The 23007-nt window shown below is 34.9% G+C and overlaps 1 protein-coding gene across 1 annotated transcript in view; it reads right to left on the bottom strand.

Annotated features, from left to right (window-relative positions):
• The window catches only part of CACNA2D3 (calcium voltage-gated channel auxiliary subunit alpha2delta 3), a 425935-nt gene that overhangs the window by 43699 nt on the left and 359229 nt on the right, over positions 1–23007 (bottom strand). The window contains exons 28-29 of the mRNA XM_031046070.2: positions 3618–3679; positions 2420–2464 (exon numbers count right to left, since the gene is read on the bottom strand). Coding sequence (XP_030901930.2) covers positions 2420–2464; positions 3618–3679 — 107 coding nt within the window. The remainder of the gene's footprint in view (positions 1–2419; positions 2465–3617; positions 3680–23007) is intronic.

Genomic DNA, 23007 nt, shown 5'->3' with positions numbered 1-23007 from the left:
TGAGTAAAGTGAATGCATTCAGAAGAGGCAGCTACTTAACCTCAATGGTGTGTGAAGGGTGAAATTTCAGAAGTAGACTGTAATACCAGAACACTGCTCTCCCCAAAGTCAATCATAAACCTCCCACTAACTTTATTAGGAGAGGAGCTAAGTCAACAAAGAGCTCTTTTTAGGATACATATTTACAGTCCTCATGCATGAAAGATTAACCTAAGGACAGTGCTTTAGAAACAATATTTCTCCACAGTATAGAAAACAAATAAAAGCAGTTATACTGGACAAGAAAGAGTATAGGTTTAATTTCATAGTTTATGGATCATATGCAGTTGGAAAAACACTGGCTCGATTCAAGAATAAGTGGCCATGTTTCAAATCTCTAAGGCATAGTCATTCACTAACACTGTTCAGGATTTTAAGAGATAACGAGTTTTCAGCGTTATTATTGGAAACAGGCATAACACAATAGGCAGAATCTCTAGTTTTCTTGAGGAATATGAAGAGGGGTTTTATTTCAATCCATTTTAGAAACACTAACAGTTGAAAAGTATTCATTCAGCACCATTCATTTACCTGCTTGCCAGCAAGAGAAATAACTTTCAATATTCAGCACTACATTAAAGAAACAGTTTGTAAGTTAAATTTAGCACTGACAAAGGACAATCGGGTGCATCTACCTGTCATTAGCAAATCTTAAACAGAGATTTCAGATTCAAGAAACAGTCATGGGACAACAGCATTTACATAGAGTAGAGCTGTATGAAAGTGGTTTCATTCACAAAGTTTCAAAGCTGTTGGCAGTGAACTATATGCATGGGTTTGCCCAAAGGTTCAAGTTTAGTGAACTTTGGATTTCAAAGGCAGAGTTCCATAGGTGGAGGGTCCCTGAGCTTGTAAAATAGAGTAGGCATGAAGTCCAGAATAAACATGGCAAGAATGTTGACTGAGGTCTGAGAACACATTTGAATTACAGCAACTTTGCCGAATTTCAACTCACAGCTCCAGTATACAATAATATTAATGGAATGTAATATGGGTTAAGAAACCAAAAACAAGAAAGAAAGAAAGCAGAGCATTAAAATAAAATATAAACCATCAGGAAAACAAGAAACAAGCAAATTCAAAACACTCATAAAAAAAATAGTTCTAACTGATTGTATTTCTGTATTTTAGAATCAAAAGTATCACCCAAACTCATCAACTAATTCTCTGTATGACAATTGTGCCACTCTATTTGCACTGATGTCTTAATACTTACTTTTAAATACCTTAGTTTATACCATAACTGTTCAGCAGGTATTTGCAGCAGGATCATGTTTTGCACAAGAAATTATGTAGTATTACTATTTTACCATAAAGGCTATCGGAAATGAAGGAAATGTCCACTCTTTAATCCCAAAAGCATGGAGGTTTAGGTTAAACAAGAAGGACATTTTACACAACACTCGAACTTTACCCAGACTACCTGCAGTTATAGTTCTCAAGCTGGTTGGTTATGACTGCAAACCCATTGATGAAAATATACTTAAAGCAGCTGGAAACAATTCAAGGTAAAGCCTGCACATGAAGTCTATAGCAAGGTACAGTAAAGCAAGGCCACAATACTGAGGTAATTAACAGTTCAAAAACCTCCTTTTTCAATAGATGTCTGGTCACTCTTTGGAGAATGGGGTAACAAACATAATGCACTCACCTTAAAATTGGCTAATATGCAAATGACATCCTGGAATTTGGGCTAGGTAAGCACTTTTCTCTGCACCTAAGTGGAATCTGCTTCAGTTTTTTTTATTACTTCATGCATGGAAAAGTTTACTTAATGATTAAAATGATATATGCTTTAAATGGAAGAGTCTGTTATGTTGTTACAGCAAGAAATGCAGAAGAAATGAAACTTGTTTTGACTCATAAGATCCATTTCATTGCTAAAGATGACATGACTATCAGGCCTTTGCATTTTGGCTTACTGTAAATTTTATTTCCTATTACTTATACTATTAGATACTTTGAGTTCATTAAGACAAACAAACATTATTTTTTATTTATTTCTGAAGTGATATTAATGTATTAGTCCTTTGCAGATTCAGATCTGAATTCACACCTAATTGTAGTGTGAATATCAAGGATTAGCTTCTAAAATTAAAAATAAAGCAGTAAAAAATGCCTTAAACAAGTTTCAAGTTACTTCTTAAAATGGATTCACAAAGTATAAGTTATTACAATGCACATTTGAGGTATTGGTGTCAACCTTGTAATTAAATGGATGTTTGTAAGTAGTCATAAAAAATGTCTCGCTATCTAAATAGTATATTTAGAAGGTATTTCCAAATTGCAGCAAAAGATTTTAATATACAGTGAGATGTTCCAAATAAAATCCTTAACATTATATTCTATTGCAGTAGAAGTATAAATATTAAATACTTACTTCATCGTCACAGCTTATAGCACATCTGCCATCGAGAGATGCACACTAGGGATGATATAAAAAAATCCATAAAACATTTTCACCTCTTCTTTTATGATTACAAAAAATGACATTTTAAAACCCCATATGAACACAATTATAAAGAAACTTATATTGATTACATTTTTACCTGTCAGTAATTATTCTAAAACTGACTAGGAAAGTTTTAACTCTATTCCCCTATCTTGCTCTGTTTCTCCCTGCAGAAAAAGGGTGCATTCACACTCTGACAAATTCAACTGTTTTAAACACCATAATCTCCTTCATGTATCAGAAGCTTGGAGAGCACCTGTAGACAAGAATACAAAATTTTCCACTGGGGTGGGGTAGGACCTGCATTTTAGGGTTTATTTCCTGACACAGTTCTATTCTCAAAATAGGGATGGCATCTCCTAATCTTTTGAAAGTATAGGATTATCCTCTTCAGTTAGTGCAAGTTCTATACCCTGAACATTCTAAGTATAGTGTATTATAGACTATGAATGCCAATCACATTTCAATAGTTAATTAGCCTTTTGTGATGAAAACACAAAGAGTAATTGGTACAAGTTACTCCTGGGGAGATTCTGATTGGACACAAGGAAGATTTTTCACAATGAGAATAATCAGGCATTTGGAATAATGTCCCCAGGGAAGTGATGGACTCTCCAGAATTGGACGCTTTCAAGATTCCGCTTGTCAGCGTGCTGGGACATCTAGTCTAGGTAATACTGAGCCAAGAAAGGGCAGACCACATGACCCTTGAGGTCCCTTCCAACCTGGTATTCTATGAGTCTAATATTATAAGAGAGGTCTTAAGTAAGTGAGAAGGCGTAATTCTGCTATCACTGAAAACAAGTACCACAGTTTGGTTTACCATTTAAACTTTTTCTGAAGGAGAAAATCAATGTGTGTCAGGGCAACAAACTCCTTATATATTGGGCCTAAAATGAATCTTTCTACTTGCTTCCATAAATACAGGATGAAACAACTGGTTCTGATCACTGAACAATCTTTTGTGTAATGATGAACTGGAACAGGAATTAGAAGAGCTACGCGTTATTTATTTTAAATACATTGTTTCTTTACAATAGTTTTGCTTGTGACAAAAAACCCTGAATATTTATAATCTACACAGTTCAAAAGCTCTTGTGGATTCAGTGATAATTTGTAAATATACCTGTCTGCTTGCAGTCCAAAACTTCCGCTGGAAAAATTCAAGTTTCATCTGGATACCTACAGCTGGGAATGACATTAAAAAGTGTGTTTAATTCCTTCATAATGATTATTTAAAATTAATCATAAGGAAAACCAATCTTACAATAAAAAGGGAAACTAAGCCCCCAAACTAAAAAAAAGAACCTTACCATTAGTTAAAGGGACCATGCAGTCATATATTTTAAAACATTTACAGTTTGGTTAAACATTCCTAACAATGTGAAGAATACACAAGGCAAACATCATTTAAATTACATGTATCTCCATAATTAACATAACTACACGCTGAACATATTTATGTTTACATTATCTCAAGTTTATATTTTACTGATACCAATGTAACAGCTGTAGGAACATACACACAGTTTTTGTGCTGGAACACATGAAAACATTGGTTAACATTTTAAGTGTTCGTTTGGGTAATTAAATCCATGATTATCAGTGGTACACAAGAAGCTTATTCCAAACAGTTACACTTCTTTGAAAACTGAAATTAAGAGCATTATGTGCAATTTGGTCAAATGAAACTATTTGCCAAATGCTACTGGTTTTCATTTGCCTTTAGGTTCATTCCTAGCATGCAGGTGATCTGCATACCCTACCTACTTTTTTTGAGAGACAAACCACAGACCTTTTCAGAAACTCTCCACAAGGAATTCACATTGCTTTTGGATGCTCCACCAGTCTTTGAAATGTCAATCTCGCATTACATTTTTACCAATCCATTTAATTATCAAAGAATAAATGCAAAACCATTTTTATCAGTAAAAGCCATATTGATTCCAGCAAGCAAAGTTTATGCCTTGTTTTTTGTACACAGACATTCACGTTGAACTCCCTGAACCAAAGTACGTGATCAACATTAGATACACAAACAGGTACCTTAACTCTAAGAGTCTAAGACTCCAACCTGCAAATAATGTAATCTTTTGCAGACTTTCTGATCATGAAGGATAAGAGTTCTTCTCCATATGATACAGACTGAACAAGATTTCTGAGCAATAAAACATGGTATCTAAACTGGAGTGAGAAATGGCTTTCTGTACATTGGAAAAATGTAAATTCTGAAATCTGTGTTGCAAATTTTTAAATGTTTCTGAGCTCTCAGTTTAAAAGTAACCTGACAGGATCACATGGAGACAACCTCACTTCTCAGCTGGGTCAGAGGTTTAAGTCAGTAGGCATATTTCCTTGGGGAACAAAAGAATTGAGATATATAGACCCAGGGAGCTGCATCTTTCTCCAAGTGATAACAGCATCTTCTGGCTAATCTATTTTGAATGGATGAGTTCCTGAAATAAAAATGGATGTTCAAAAGTGTTTCAAAAGCTTTTTAAATATGAAGATTTTCAGAAGTGTTTACACAGTTGCTATGAACTCCTATTGATTTCTATGGCTCAATAACAAAGCAGCTTCCTAATCTGTTTAACTACTTCTACAAATCCTCCAAAATGTTTCTCTCCATGTCTGGTGTGTTCTCAGGTGCCCTACAAATTCTGTTCCTCACTCATTCATAAACACTAACAACTTCCTCTACCTATAGTTACTAAAGAATACTACAAAAAAAAATACAACAAAAAAGGAATCTCAAAATACTTACTCAATATGGTTAAGTCTTCATTTTATTTTATTGTTGGGAAAAACTATGTATAAAGGGAATTAATACCAGAGTTCACACAAAGATTTGATGTAGAAAGTCACAATACTGAGGTTTAGAATAAAACACGGATCTGTGCTCTCTAAAGCCTTGATCTATCAGTTAGAATACTGCTGCTCTTAACAGGCACAGATGAGTGAACTGTTGTTAGATACTTTTCCTTTAAGGTCCTGATAGGGTTGATCCTTTGGAGCTTGCACTCTTACTAGAGACACCACCACCCAGAGCAGAAAAACAGTTGCCAAAACAGAGAAGACTTATTGTCCTGATGATTTAAAGGACAGAGGTCTAATCAAATGTCAGTTTAAGTTTTAAACCTGTAAGAAACATTCATTAAGCTTTAACGGATGAAGACAAGATGACGTACATCCATTTGTGCTTATAATATCCAACATACATAGCATCTATCTAACACCTACAGTATATCTTAAACTGCAAAATATGAATATAGACCAATAGCAGTGATATTAGAATATAAGGTATTCCATTACGTGTCAGTGATAAACCTCTGTAATTTGGAGGTTAATTGATCTGCCATGGCTGGCCTGTTTAAGATACCTGCAAAGCAGCTTTTGATTAAATGTCATTTTTGTTCTTGTAGACTATTGATGAAAGTGTAATAAACATTAAGAAACAATTAAACTATTGTTCTCCCATAATTAAGTTGTATGAGTATACAAATCTGAGCAGGATATTGGACTAGATGACCTCAGAAAAGCCTCCTAATCTAAATTAGCTTATGATTCTAAGATTTAAGTGCAAAGTTTTGTAGGGAAGTGCTAAATATATAGCCTAGAATTTTCCTTAAATAAAAAAGAGTTAATATGTACAGATGGTTTTCTAGTGTCCGGTATAAATTACTTACCATGTGAGAGAGAATCTAAGACAGTAACAAGATAATTACAACAAAGCTCATCTGTAAAAGATTCCATGTGCATGTTTTAATGAGTCACACAATGCTGTACTATAAAGACAACTGAAATCCTGGGACTAATTTCTATGAAATGTAGAGCAAGAGAATCCCTCTTCATGAAGATGAGAGAACACAGGCAGCTGCATCTTTGTTTTCACAGTATTATGTCTATGAATTCTGATGCTTCTCAGACTGAGGGAAAATGAAAGTGAGAAATCCTGGGATTGCAGGTTCCCATAATTTCACCAGTAGTATAGCTTGTGTAGAATCTTAAGGCCCAGGTATTATCAATTTACCTGATGTCTTCCTTACTTTTTCAAAATAGATTCAGCTTATTTGTCTACCTAACTTTTAGAAGAGCTGTATAATTAATCTCTAAGGTGCAATGCCATCAGAGGAGGTAAAATACAAATGCATCTTAAACTCGGTCTACTCTGGTCAAGGCAATACAATGTTGTAACTGCAGTATTTTAAGTATAACACACAAGAGATTATATATTTCCTTTGAGAAGTATTACCTTAATTACAGTTTTGTAATACTTGTACTTGCTATGAAATAATGAAATGCTACATGATGGGTGGACTCAATGGTCTTTTCCAACCTAAATGATTCTATGATCCGTACATATGCTGCAGAAGAAAAACCAGCTGCCATAAACATGGTATGGTGAAAGCAGCAAAAGACATTTCCTTTGAAATGCTGTATCTTAATGTGAGATTTTAATCTCACCATTTTAATTTCTCTACATCTTGTTCTTTGCACAATTCCATATAGGAACTTCCTTGTCACCAAGTAAGTAACTTTTAAATATTCTATATACTATGTAATATATAACAAATTATAAATGCTTCCTACAATTCAGCTAATAACACTCTTAGTGTATGGGAAAAGAGTTTTCAGCCCCTGAGGTGATACTAAAGCATTTTTGCAGAATTTTATTCCCCTGAGCTTTCAGAGAACACTGTAACTAGAACAGGAAATTTTTTGGTCACGTCATTTATTGCCTGAAGAACTATTCAAATATACTTCAAAAGGTTTTAGAGCCAATACGTTCTTTGGAGCAATCCCTAGACCTTCAGCATTGCAGAACTTTAGAATGAGATCTCTGTGCTCTGAGCTCCTTTATGTTTAAATCTATGTTTTACAAGCTGGCTACATGTGGGGAAAAAAGGAAACTTCAGAATCATTTCTCCCATGTCACCAAAACAAAACACAATTATCAAAAACTATAATTGATCTTTACACAGGACATATATTTTAAAGTATGCTATAAAGTGTTATTCAACACCTGTAGCCTTGGTTCAACCAAAATGGCCAAAGGATACAAACTGAGTTTTCTTCAGCCAGGAAAAAATCAGTAAAGATGAGGAGAAAAGATTATGTCTTCACTGATGCCTTCCCTTTGGAATGTCACTGGGGAGAGTGGGCTGGAGCTAGACATGTACAGACCAACTAATGCAAGCTGATGGAGAGATATTAAGGCTCTTCCTCCATGCAACACAAAATGCATAATCTCAAATTAATATTCTAAATTAATTGGAATTATATTGTATTATCAAATTAAATTTATATCAATTAAATTGTATTATCAAATTTACTTAGGTGATTCCAATTAATACCTTTAATGCTGCCTATCGAAAACAGTTATTAACTCCCTGAGATTTATTTCTTTTATTTAATAAACTGGATATTATTCTTTAGTGCATTCCCTATGAAATAACAGATGGTTGAGAACTACAAACTTAAATTCTTGGCTCAGTGATAATTATTGTTAAGTAAGTAATTTCCTTATTCATTGATTCCATGGCTGAGGGTAATATTTCACTCTTTCAATGAGATGATTTGAAGATAAAAGTATTGGGAAGCACTCAAATACTAGACCTCAAGGCTGCTTAGTATCAAGGCAAACATGAAGCCAAACAAATAACTACTCTGAATAGATCATGATTGCTTGTGTTCATTTCAAGATCTCCATGGTAAAGTAAATGGGCAGAAAGATAAGGAAAGCCTTCCTTAACTAATTGCTTCTGTGCAACAAATTACTTCTGAGCAAGTTACTTCTGTGTATTAAAAGAGCTCTCAGGCTCTAAGTAAAAATAATCATCTAACTTAATATAAGAGAGAGGAAAATAGATTAGACTAATTTATTTCAGGCAAGAGGGAAGCTGAATCCCCTATAAACCTGGCAGAGAGATTCCAAATGCAAACTTAAGGAAAATGTAATAAAAGCTAAAGGGATTTCCATTCTGTGAAATAGCTACAGAACATTGCACTATATAAAAGGACTAGATCAGCAAGGTTAGAAAAATATCTTATGTCTCCATTCCCTTTTCCCACAGAACACAGTACAGATTAAGATTCTCATATATAAAAGACATTCAACATTTTGAGGACATTTGGGCCTCCTACTTCTGATGGCATTATCTTAAATGAGGTTTAACTTGGCTTCAAAATAAGAAATCTTGTAGACAGATTTGTAGCAGGATTTTCTTAATCCGTATTGCCTTTGTGTATTAAATGTAGACTCCTTCAGATCCCTCTTTTTTCTCCTACTCATATTACCTCTTAGTACTATCTTTTAAAATATCTAATAACTAAATGTGAAATATTCCAGAACACCTTTAATTACTTTTAAAACATTGACTGCACTTCTTTTGTTTATATTCCAAACCTGTTTCAGTTAAAATGTCTTCAGTTCTTAGCTCACCCGAAGAATGAGCTGCTGAATATTACACCCCAGCATGTAATACTGAGAAATAAACACTATAACTGCCAATAAGTACTTCTAGTATGATTAATGGAAGACTTACACCACCAAAGATGATGCCCTTAAAAATACTTGTGACATGTGTTACGTACTGCATTTGAAGGAAAAGAAAAAACAAAAAGTACAGATTTTTTTCCTCTGAATTCCAAGTCTAGCTTAATAAATTAGAGGTATTCCAACAGGCACTCTCTTACAGTAATAGGGTTACACTCCAGTATCATCCAACATAGCTATAGTGCCAGGGATAGTCATTCTTTCATCATACACAGGATATATTAAAATATGAATGAGCATCCATCAAATGTGCACTTTCCAGACTGCTTCTAATCCAGTTTCAGTTTACTTGCACAGTAAAATACAGTTCCATCCTTCCAGATTTCACACTTCATTCTGTTTCCTTCTTGATGTCAGTGATCTTTTCCATTCTACCCATACCTTTCTCTTCTCACCCCAGCCCATTTTCTTCATTTTCTCTCTTCAAACAGAAGACTCACAGAATTTTCTATTTTCATAAAAAAATATTATTTTTACTCTCCAGAATGTCTGAACCTGACCCAGAAACCCAGCACAAAAAAGAGAAGATAAAATCAGCCCAATAGTTTAAGTCTTTTTTAATACACTGAAAACATAAGCTTATAGTTGGAAGTGTTAGACAACCTCAATACTTAGTGGTGATAACAGCTATCTTTATAATGAACTGTTACAAGTAGCCTGTGATAAAAAGAGTAAATTGACCAAAGCCTGGGCCAAACTAATGAGCAGTTGTGTGCACTCTTCTGTTTTTCTATAATAAAGCAGTTCCTACCCCAGCAGTGCAGTTATGCATTTGGATAAGATACTATTATTCACAAGCTCTCCAATGCAATGTTGATCTGGTTTTAGTTTGGGTTTTTTATACTTTTATTATTTAACTGAGTGAAGATTTCTAATGTTTTTTATAACCTTTCTTGTAGGTTTTCTGACATGAAACCTTCTTGCCTAACCCCAAAATGTGTCTATTTTATATTTACTTACCCTGATTTTTTTCATATTTTACAATTATTTGAATATTAAATGTATCTGAAATACATGTAAAGATGCACCCACTTTTTTGACCTAAATTTGAGCTACTGTGTCTCATTAACATTTGAGATTGATTTCTCCAAAAATTAGTCTTTTATTACCCTAGATAAAATGTAAAATACAAAACATTTCAAAGTGCAAGTTAGCATGTAGTCTTGGAATTTAAACAATATTCAGGAAAAAGTCCTGTATTACTACTGGTACCTTACCTTTGTCTTTTTATCATCAAATTAGTGGGATGACTGCACATACATATAAATTTCTAAGTTCTATATAACTATCAATTTGTTATGGGAGATGTTTTCCTATGTCATAGTATAAGATGTTAGAAACACAAACAGTTCCTTTATCAGAGCTATCGGAATGCAATATGTAAATGAGCAAATTCTTGTCAAATGGACAACGAAAAGTCAAAGTTCTGCCTCTTAACTCATGTACCTCAAACCTGCTCTTTTCTTCCAGAAGACTTTTAGGATTAGTGGTGGAAGCAGCCATCTGGATGGAAACTCCCAAGATAGAGTGAAGGCAGTGGCAACCGGTATTTCCTTGAGGCCAAGCTGAAGCAGAAAGGGAGGAGATATTGGGAACTTGATGTGAGGCCAAGCTGAAAGGGGAGCAGGATGATGATTGCTGGGAGGCCGAAGTTCATCCAAACTTAAACCACCAGTGAAAGCTGAAGGGCTTGGTTTGCAGCCAACCCCTGATAAAGTGAACTGCGGAGGGCAGGCTGTGAACATTGCCATAAACCAGACTCCCTTTGACTCCCTGACACATATCTTGTTGCTGGAGGACTAATGAAGTAGCAGCAGGAGGAAACACAGAAAGGATATAAATGGAGTGAAAACATAAAAAATATAGATGTTATTGACTGACAGTACACTGACTTTTCAGGAGGCTTCATTAAGGAGCTTGAAGGGAAACAGGTTATCTGTATATTATCATTTAGTTATACTGTATTTCAGATTTTACAAGACAGTAGCTGATGTGCTGCCAACACCCTAACAAAGGGCTCCCAAAGAAATTTCCCCTGTGATAAACTCTATACCAGGAGCACAACTCAAGGGAGGTACTTGGGAATCCATTTGTAATTAAAAATAAACAAGCAAACAACCTGAAACAAAGCAAAGAATCACCCTAAACAAAACAATAAAGCAAACAGCATCCCCCAACACCCCAAAAGAAATAAAAAAGACAAACCTCCCATAGCCTGGAGGGAGGTAACCACTTGGCATGAAAATAAGTACATTTTGCTGGAAAGATACTCTTGTTCCTGAGAAATGCAAGGAGGACATTGATAGTATAAAAGAGTGGTTTAAACAGCACAATTTGAAGGGGGTAAGGCACAGTTAGGTTCTGTCTGGTGTCTAGAGCATCCTCCCTGTGACCCAATACCTTACTGACTCCAGGTTGATTCCATTACCAAAAAAGAAAGGGAAAAGAAAGAAAAACAGTGGGTTGAATAGTATATTTATTAGCCTCAGGGATGTTTCAGTGGCACACAGAGAGAAGGGCAAGCTCCGTCATACAGAGAAGTCTGCTGGTGGCAGATATTTTAATAGGGAGTTCCTATGAGCCAGCAGCTTTCTTCCATCATTCCCCTGCTTGGCCACGAGTGAGCCAAACACTTGTGAATTCTGATGGTACAGGAAGCATGTGAAGATTGAAATCTGGCAGTAACACTAAAATAATGAAGTTGTGATGGTGTTTTAATAAATCCCTAACCATTTTGTAGTTTTTGGTGTTTTCTTGTTCATTTTTTGGCAATTTTCAAAGTATATCCCAGGACTGAAATGGAAGAATAGAATGGTATATATTTGTAAGTACGTTTATAAATCTTAAGGGAGGATCTGTGACCGTCAAGTTCTCAATAAAAGCTTTACTTCTTACAGCTAAGGTCCTAGTTTAGAGTAGCTTAGCCAGTATACCTTTCACATATCAGCCAAAAGGCCGTGGTTTCAGGTTTGCAATTAATGAACCCTAAGAGGCTCTAAGTTCAGACAAAGATCCAGAAATTAGGATACTTATCTGAACTCCTGGAGTCCGTGACCAGATTCTCTCAGGAGATGTCAGGCTTTCTGCTTCCACTTGTAACTGAAATACAACATGTTCAGACTTTGATTGTATTTTCTTCAGACTTGATCCTGGTTACTACATAATCACACTGAAAAAGGAAGTCCATATCTATGTATCTCAGAACCATGAGACAGGCCAGTTTCAGAAATGAGCAAAGCTTGTATTACTCTTATTTCCAAAGAGGTTTGCCCTTCCCCAACTGAAATCCTAACCATAGCTGAATGGCTTCAAGTTGTGCTACTGCCAGGCACAGAACAGTCTGGCTGAGACATTAAAAATAGATGTTATGGCATCCACTGCAAAAGAAACTCATAAGGTCTCTGTGTAGTTTCTCCTGTGTCAGTTCAATGCCTTCTATCCTATCACTGATGTAGTGGCCAAGACATGCAGAGTCTACTGTTACGAATCTTAGCATGGAAGGGAGAGGCTTACAGAATTCAACTTTTCTTGCCTCCAGAACACAGTGACTACCAGTATCATCGTGAGTATGCATTACATGCATACAGGATCTGTGAATATATGACATTTTATTAGTCAAAATAGACTTAACACACTGAGTGAGAAAACAGTTTGTATCAAATTTGGAAATAAGTCTTGGGTCTCTTACGGAATAAGTTATAATAGTAGTGACATTTTATAGAAACTTTTTGTGCTATACTGTGATTATCATATTACCTTGTATTACTAAAAATGTGAATAATGTTATCTGAAGTCAAATAATAGATCAGAAATACCTCACCGTACATACAAATCCAGCCTTTCAACACCATACCTATTGGATGCTTTGTAAGTCAAATATTCACCATAATGCTCCAGAATAGTTTATGTTTTTATTATCTCTAAAAATCACTACTGTATTTAATCACATTTTTGCTTTTTAAACATAGTGTTAATCTATAGTTTTAGAAAGGTAAATACAAAAGTTGTATGTGCCCAAAACACTCAGTGCATACATTTGTACATGTCTGAAGCAGACTTGAGTACTTTCATAGTTTGTATTAAAAAAATAAATAAAAAAACCCTGCCAAGAAATATTAATTATGCTTCCTAGGAATAAACTATATTGGGGAAAATAATCTGTCTTTCTCTTTGTCTAACCTGAAGCTCAAGTATGTGATCTGGAAAATAGCTAATGTACATCCAACAGTTCAGGCAGCTTTTTATTTTATTTGTCTACTTACCACATTTAAGGAAAAGTAATAAACTGATATCTTCAGAATAGCTACATAAACCTGTATATTCTTCAGCAGAACTGTTTGCTTTGGTCTGATCTTGTGAATATTCATGAAATGAGGGAGCTCTTTATGTTACTGAAAATTAGCCAAGAGGGTATTTGCTTCATTAGGCAAAATTGAAATTACCTCCTGAATGACAAAAAATACAAGATCAATCTATTGACCAATGTATGTCCAAATACAAAATTAATAAATGTTTTGAGGAGATACTCCAAGAAAACAACAAAGAAATAAGGATTTTCCTAAATTTTGAGACAGATAAAATTTAAAGGCACTATCAGATTTTTTAAATTTCTTAATAAATATATCATCATTGCCTGAGATCCACAAGCCAAGTTATGACTGCAAGTGAACTTCCCTGGGTGAGTTAACAGCTTATGGAAGTAGCATTAAGTGCTGACATGACTTTCACAACAGAAGTATAAATGGACTATGCTTCACATCACATAAGCCATTACCCAGACGCTTCAACAAGCAGTATATTACAATTTATATCCTAATGATTAGTAGGATTTAGCTGTCAATACAGCAGGAAAGTGTACTTTAGAATTATAAATTAATACTTTTTGAGGGAAATCAATATCATGGATACCAGCTGTAATCCTCTTCAATGGAATAGCATTGAAATAAATCAGGAAAGTTTACGAAAAGGTAGCTGTCTTTGATATTCCATTAAACTAAGAATTTATCACACTAAATAGCTTCCATTTCTACTAAGTTGCAAGATAGGTGAAAATTCAGTTGGGGCTTCTGCCTGAAAGGTGTTGAGCGCTGCTAGCGCTCATTGAAGCCTGTGAGAGTTAAGTGATGCCCAGCACATGAGGAAAATACTTAGCACCTTCCAAAATGGAGCTCTGGAGAATCCAGAAAGTCATCAAATCTCCACTCAAAAAAAGAGAGACTTCTGGCAAGAATTTTCAGGAATTATGTTGCTGTATAAAGGCAAATCTATTACTGACTTACAAGGAAAGTTAGCCTTTCAAACGCCAGGCTTTTATAGCTGTTAAGATGTATACCAAAGGGAGGCTGATACTGATGGGATTTCCAGAAGCACTTCACACTGAAATTACTAAACATTGGGTCATTATTCTGAAGTCTCTACTGTATTCTTATGCTTCAAAATGACTCTGAAATACCACTTTCCAAAATGTAGGCATTTCTAAATGACAAAGGTTTTCTTAGAAATGCTGCCATAAAACATATATTATTTTTCTAATAGGGTCAATTCAAGCAACTCTGCATTTTAGTGCTATTTTACAAACAAGATTGTCAGGAACTTTTTCAGAATTAATACATTTCCTCAGCATGTCTATAAGGGAAGCAAAGATTATCTTCTCTGTTCTGAACACAGAGTTGATAAACCCTATCCTAGGGGAAAACCCTTCTCCCCTTCATTTAAAAAAAGGAAATCAAACAGACATATTAGATGCAGTAAGTTATAACCAACTTCATTAAAGTATATCTAAAGAGATTTACTTTAAATTCTGATCTTATTTTTTACATTAAAAATGGTACAATTGAGCATAGAAGTGAAAAGAGAAGGGTCTCCCACAAATTTTACAAGCAGGCAGAAAGCATCTTTAAGGATGGAAGACTACAACTTCTGCACATGTACAGATATTTTTAGACTGTACTGACTTCATAACAAAGACATTTTCATCTAACTCAATCAGATTAGATTGTGGTACAGATTATGATCATATCCACAAATCAGTATTTTAACTGAGTTTCCATGGAAACACTATATGCCTCTGCTTTCTTTTAAGACAAGGCTATGTCTGTTTAACAAGCTTGCTGAGGACAACATGTTTTGTTTAAGTTACATTAACTGGAGCCAATACTTCCTAATTACATTACCAGAAGAAATATTTACAGCAGTACTTTTGCCATGGGAAACCTTCCATTGTTCAGCCTATCTTTATCTCTGAAAACCAGGAAATACCAGCATTGTCATTGGTTAAAATGTGATAACTGGTCTTACATCTAGAAAATAATCTCCTTTATTAAATGCCAACACTGGCCTTTTTTTACAGTGTTCATATATAAGGACATTTTCCCACAGCACATGGATTTCTGTAAAACTTCTATCAGAGAACATCTGCCTATGAAGACAGGATGGTCCAGTGGCTGAAGCACTGAACTGGAGTTAGAAGACTTAGGGTCTGTTTACCTGTTGTGCAATTGTGACCAAAGCACTGTACTGTGCTCCATTTCCCCTTTTGTGAAATGAGAAGGAGGATATTTCACATTCTATCAAAAGTGATTTGAATTTTCTGAATGAGAACAACAATAGTTAAGTATTCTTACAATCATGTTATAGTTTGGGGTACAATCCAGAAACAGACATGCCAACTTACATGAAGCGGTCTTGGGTGAGAAAAATACAGCAGGATTAGATCTTTAAAACTGTAGTACAGAATGGGAAACCTTTTATTCAGAAGCAAAGGTCACTTCCAAGAACACTGGATGTACTAATTTATAAAAAGGTAGAAAAAATATTTTCAAAGCATAATCTTCAAAGCATCAATTTTTAGTCTACAATTACAAACAGCACAAATAGCTTGTAGGTTTTTTTTAATCTGCCAAATAGGGTATTTTCTGAAATCACACCATACTAACTAATAGAAGGTGATCACAGTTTCTTATTTGTGGTTCCAGAGAAAAGCTTGACATGTGAAAAAAGGGAGAAAACAACAAATACTTATTTCTTCCAGAATGTTATGATTTTAAGTTTCAATTTACAGATTTTACACCTTTGCTCACAAGACTCATAGATATAAAGAAAGTCCACTCATAAAATATTCTCCTTCTTCTAAAGGCTGATATTGCCTACTTGAGTCTTTTCTCTTGTCCCTCACCTTCAGTGGAGAAGCAGCAAATTGATTATTTTTGTCTACTACAATTATTTTTCATCATAACTTACCCTAATTGTCAGTTCTATGATCTTAATGATACTACACGAATAGCAATAAATATAGAATTATAGAATAGTTAGGATTGGAAAGGACCTCAAGATCATCTAGTTCCAACCCCCCTGCCATGGGCAGGGACACCTCACACTAAACCATCAAACAGCTGCTCTCTCTCAGATGTGATTTTTCCACACACAAACACATGTTAAGCCTCAGAAGACCTCCAGAAAGTCTGACATCATCTGTCCAAAACAGTCCAAAACATCTTGAATCTTTGAGTGCACATTTTTGTTTACTGTTACATACTATTCTTATTCAGAACAACAGGAAGATCATACCATACTCACACTTGCAGTTCAAATGGTGTGTTGATGAAAAGGTACAGATTACATTTCATCTTATCTCTGCTGAGTTTCCTAAGATTTTAAGAGAAGAATCAGGCCCAAAATCTTAATTAGGGGTATTTAAAACCTTAAGAAAGAGATGCCTTAGCAGAAGTACTGTGACACTACATGAAGAGGATTGGAAATAAATAGTTTTTAACTTTTGTAGTATAAATTTACACTATGATGCAACTGAAATAAATGTTCTGCAGGGCTAATTTAGCCAAGCTCAATTCAAAGTATTACAGAGACTCAAACATTATGTGACTCTTTCAGACAAATTAGTATCTTCTTTCTCAGAACTGTTTTCACATTTTTGATATAAGAAAGTATGCACAACTGTTGGTCTAAAATAGAACACCAAAGCTAAGAAAACAACAATATGCAAAAGTATGACCAGCTGATGGCACAGAATAGACAAAGCGTTTACTTTCTGGCAAAAGCCTGTAGTACAGCTCCTTTCAGTACCATGAAATACAAATGTTCACTTAAGTGCCTATGTTTGGAACACAACATCTCCAAATCATCATGAACTACAAATTACAGAGAACATGTTCTGCTCTTTCTTCTTTCTAAAAGGTTTATAGAAAGGAAGCTTGTAGCAATAACTGATGAAAACCTATTTAAGATCTTACTGACACTAAAAAAACAGATGTGGAAATTAGTAGTTCACTAAACTAGGCACAGGATGCATAACTTAAACTTCTAAAAACAGTTAGCTTACTTCTCTCAATGAGTACCTTAAGAAACAGAGAAGCCAGTAGTACTGTTTGAACTCATCTATTCTAACTCTGCTGAAACACAGAGATGGATAGAAAATGGACACTGAGCAATGTACTATTATTTTGGAAAGGGAAAAGGATCAAAAGGCTCAGCCAAAACATGAGTAGCCAAGGTCAGCCCTGCCATTATGTTCCAAAATAACGTACTGCAGAAGGGAACGAAAGCAAATAAAGATGATCAAAATACACCCTTTTGACCAAGACATCTATAGCTATATGGACAGGGGAAGCTCAACGAGGTTGGAAACTTCTGAGATCCACCTTACATTAAATAGCATTTAAATAGAAAGGCCTTTGGATGAAAAGGGATCATATTAAATGATAATATGTATTACCTATATAGTTTAGCATCACCCAGTAATGATGAAGCAGAAGTCAGATACAACACTGCAGAGAAAAAGATGAGATCAACATTTAAATGCTGAAGTCTAAGGCTAATAATCTACTTTTATACAGTGTATTTTCTTTATACTTGTCCACAGGCATTCTGACTCTTGTTAGAAATTTGTTATCCTTTCAACTAATTTTCTCGACACAGAAAGTTTATCCTTCGTGATCTTGGGGAACAGTAAAACAGAAATGACAATTAAAAGCTTGCAGATAAGCTTGGTTAGTACAAATGAAAACTAGGCATAGCTCAGTATTCTGACTGCAAGGACTCCATCCTTTAAGCCAATCTTGCTGAATGAAGTGTGTTCTTTCTTCCTTAGCAGGCATGAAGTCAACCATTCGGTATGATCCTCCCAACAGCTGCATCAAATCTCAGTAAATAATTTGCCTTTTTACTAATTTAAGAAAACACAAATATTATACACTGCAGAGACGTGACAAATTGTAATCAATATTAAAATGAAACAAACAAAAACCAAAAACAAACAACCAAACCAAAACAATATTCTATAAATGAGAAAAAAACAAAACAAAACAAAAACATAGAATGATGGCCTCCTGTGGTTGTCAGCATGGAAACAGGAAACCAAAACAGACATAAGGAAAACATACAATAAAAACAGAGAAGATATTAATGAACAGGTAAAAAAGAGTGTAAAAATAGTGACGACACTATGTTACTTAAAGATTTAAAACTTTAACTTCCTTTACTTGCCATTAGGTTATTCTAGACACGTTGCTCCATTACTGCTGGTATAAACTGCACACCTACATATACATGGTTTTATTAAAGCTTCTTTTTATATTTTACAGCTACAAGTTTATTTGGCTTGGTTGTTTTTTGGTTGGTTGTTTGGTTGAGGATGTTGATTAAGTTTGTTTTCTTTATTTAGATGCCTATTGTTTTATGTAAATTTCCTCCCAGGATATTTGAAATCCTTAATCATCATCCCAGTATTTCTCTCCCACATTACACTATTAGAATCAAGTTCCATGGCTTTTAAGAGTTATGCGTATGTCAGATGTATCAAGAGGTTTAAATTTCAATACCTATTAAAGAAATTTAATTATACAACCAGTTCCATTTGGATACACTGTTACTGTTCTTTGCTAATCTAGACCAGATTTTCCAGTATTGTAATTCTCATCAATAAAATGCCCTCTGAAAGAGTTTTTTTCTTTTAAGAAAAAAGACCTCTCAGTGTCATATCTTACAAATTCTGAACAGAAAGATTATTATCCTTTATACTTGCTGAGTTTCCCAAGGATTTATCATGTCTGAAAACAGTATAACTACCTCACCTTGAGGGATGAGAAGTCTGGCTGTATACCTCACCTACACTGTCACTTCATTTAAAGCATGCTGTAGAGAAAACAAAAGTATTTTAAAATACCATACTTGTTTAAAACCTGCTTACAGGTTAAAAAGGGGGTGGAGGGGGAGGGGAGGAGAGAGAGGAAGGGAAAGATAACAGCATGCCATTTCATCTCTAGGATGTTTTCATGTACAGAGGAATTTTGGTGCCTGCTGCTGTTGCCATTAAAGCAGTAGGGATGAAATCCAGTGAGAATCAAGATACAAAAGTAGAAAACTATGACCTTATAAAATTATCTACTATTAAAATTAAGAATTTTAGGAGTAAATATAGATATCTGGCTCATTCTTGTTCTTTGGAGTCATGGAAAAAGTTTACAATACCCTTAATTCCATTTATGAAATGGTCCCATAACAATGAACACTGGTGCTCCAAGTTCTATTCATCTACCATATTCAGAGGTCTGCTAGTTACAACTGATACATACCAGTATGGAAGAGGGTTACAGTCTGGTATCATGCACATTATAATGTAGTTAGCACATGGCATGTTATACTTTACCTGCTGCAATATTCTTTCAGGGGTTAAAGTCTTCACGCTTCTCTCTTGCAGAGAAACTCCATGACAAGGAAATACTCTATCAAAGCTTGGATCCAAAGCTACTGTGCACATTGGTCCTGATCCAATAGAACACTTAAGCATATGCTAATGTTAAAATCCACAACAAATTATGTGTTTAACATTTATTAGCTACCTAATTTAATGTCAGGCTATTTAGTACATTGCTTAAATTAATGAAGAAAAAAACCTCAAATCCCATGGCTATTTCCAAAGTGTTGCAAGAACTACAGAAGTTTAATTATTTGACTTTATACCGCAGCAAATGTCATCCCTGCTTCTGCAAGTTCTCATGTTCAAATGTCTACTAGGGCACAGAGAAAAATAAAGTCCTTTTGGGCCCATAAATAAAGGAGTTCCCAATGTTTAACAGGGAGTTTTACGTAACTACCACGATTTGCCTTAAAAGCAAAAAGGAGTTAATGAAGCACGAGTCCTGTTTGGTACTGCACTTTACAATCTTCCTTCGTACACTGAGAACATTTCAAAACCCTTTCACAGGAAGTCATTCAAGATAAATCCTTCAATTCTTACAAGAACTGGTCTTGTAAATAAATCTTTCAGAGTGCAGAGGAAATTCATATTTTGTTCTTAAGTTTGAATCCATGAACAGAAATTCTTATTAAATATTAAAAGTAAGAAAAGAAAAACCCTAAGTAAAAGCTTAGAAAACAGCTTTGTCTTTGGTGTAGAATGAATAAGCTGTCTAGGATAATTGTGAGTTATCTTCATTCTAGCATATTTAAGAGAAGATAAAAAGTGGCTAAAATGTTGAGATAAAACAAAAAATAAACCTGAACTTCTTTTTAAATGTATTTTCTAGCTCATTTTTATTCCTTTAATTTCTGTTAGATTTATGTCAAGCAATACTTTTTTCTCTTTACAGTAACAGCAAAATTAATTCATTGGTTGACTTCAATCATACCAGATTTACATTTTACGTATAGATGCCCACCATGCATAGCAGGTGGTTGACATTAGGAAATGACTGAAAATTGAATCTGCATACACACATTTCTCCCCACCCTCCCTGGCTCTATCTGTGGTGGAACTAATATTCTGCTGATACATAATCTGCCCTTGCTGCAACTTCATCTTACATGCAATTAGGGTAACAAAGCCTGGCATCTCTGTTCCCTGTGTTTCTCCTCATTCTAAAGGCCTTGCATCCATTCTAATACATTTTCTACTTATCAAAGCATTCTGTAAAGTTGATGCTTGAGTATTTTCCAAGTAACCCCTTCTTACCTTCAGTGATTTCAGTTCACTTAGTTATGCCACATCAACTCCTAACTACGTTATATTGGAGCAAGTCTTGCATTGCTTTAGTGGAGCAAAAACCCTGAAAAAACCTGCATACAAAAGACTGACACAAACAGTTGTTTATAGATTCTCAACAAAGAACTGGAAGTGAATATTAAAAGAATTTTCCAGTCCAAACCAGTGGTGTGGGGATGAACAGAGTTCTGCCCTAAACTGAGAAGGTGCTGAATTAGAGAGCCTCAATAACATCACCTGACAGAGCAGCACACACCTCACCAGTCTGCAGCTTGCTGTAACTAGAAAGAAAGCCATTAATCCCTCCAGCTATCCCTTCCCCCACTGTAAATTTCCACCTGGAATGCAGTGTGTTCCAGTTCATCTAGTCCACTATTACATCTCATACACTGGCCTCTTCTAGAGGTGTCAGAGGAAGGTGTAAAAATTCCCATAAATAATAATTATGGAAAAAAACCCTGCCCAGAGGGAAAGGTTTTTCTCCATAACTTGCCATTAGTGGTTGATTAAAGCCCTTAAGAGTGAAAGTTTATATCCCTTCTAAATTATTTTTTGCTCCATGAGGTAACTATGGCTCCAGATTATATATGAATCCTACTAATCTTTTGGCCTAAGGATAACTTCCAACAATGTGTTTCATAGATTAATTATGCATTGTATAAAAAGGTACCAGATGTATCTAAATAAAGCAAAACAAGCCACTGAAAAGAAGAAAACAAGGCTCTTCCCCTCAAAGTCAGTTATCTAAAATACAAAATCACAACTACCTGCCTGTTTTCTCATTCCTAGAGTCACAAAATATTGTTTCTTACCCTAAACGGATACCACCACACAAGGTATAACAACTGCCAAGGACAGGCACAAACAGCTTTTAAGATATCATTATATTTGTTAAGACTTTTAACAACAGAGGTCTGGGCTCTTTCACTAACAAATATGAATTATTTCTTGTCCTGAACCAAAAGACAAAATGAAAAAGATCCAAGTAGTCTGTATTGCCCAGAGTTCCATTTAAGGTCATCAGCAATATCTTAGCTCTATTACCAATCTGGAGACATACATAAGCAAAGAGAAAGCATATGCCGTTTCCTTGTGTTGCAGTTTTAATACCTTCTCACTTAAAATCATAAGGAAAATAAATTTAATAAACAGAATGTATAGGAGTTTTCTATTGTGGTCTTAGCAACTTTTTTAAATATATCCATGCCTGCCTCCTCTCAATATACAAATGCTATAGCTTTTAAATATTTTAAACATTTGAACTGTCTTCTTTCTGCTAGAGTTTAATTAAAATTATGTTCTTTCTTTCACAAAAGAGATTATTCTTACACATACTACTCCTTTAAAGCAGATGGCACTAACTACTGCAACAGCGTTTGCTGTCTTTTCCCACTAGCCAACAGGGACAGGATATCAGTTCATTGGGCTGTCTTGCTATTTTCAATGGGAAACATACCTTGTTACAGAAAGGCACAAGTTAATTTAAGCAGTCACAATAACACAGTTGCTGCACCACATCAGACAACTGAAAAGAATCCTACTGGTTGCTCAAAAGGCCATAAGTAGAGTAGATTTCATGGTTATTCTGTTTCTGGCAAATCTCTACCTGTGTCACAACTGTAATTTTCACCACATCAGACTTCTCTGTTATAACCAAAGTATTATTACTAATAAATGGGAATAGGACATGGATTATAGGTTTGGGAAACTTCTGTTTACAAAATGCATGCATTCCAAGTTCTCAATATAAGGAAAAAATAGCCACATCTACATGAAAAGCAAATCGACAGATTTAATCATATGTTTCCAAATCTGAACTCAGAATGAAGATTTAAAAAGGAGTAATAACTTCTTATACCACAATTTTGAGTACATAAAACAATATCTGCGTTTGTTGGAACAGAACCGCCCACAGTGCTTAACTTTCAGTGACCTTTTCCTATGAACATCTCTTTAATATGGCAC

This window comes from Melopsittacus undulatus, chromosome 9 (genome assembly GCF_012275295.1).
Source record: "Melopsittacus undulatus isolate bMelUnd1 chromosome 9, bMelUnd1.mat.Z, whole genome shotgun sequence".
NCBI classification, from domain to species: domain Eukaryota; kingdom Metazoa; phylum Chordata; class Aves; order Psittaciformes; family Psittaculidae; genus Melopsittacus; species Melopsittacus undulatus.
The sequence above is the reverse complement of the archived record's forward strand: the minus strand, read 5'-3'. Positions and strand labels throughout refer to the sequence as shown.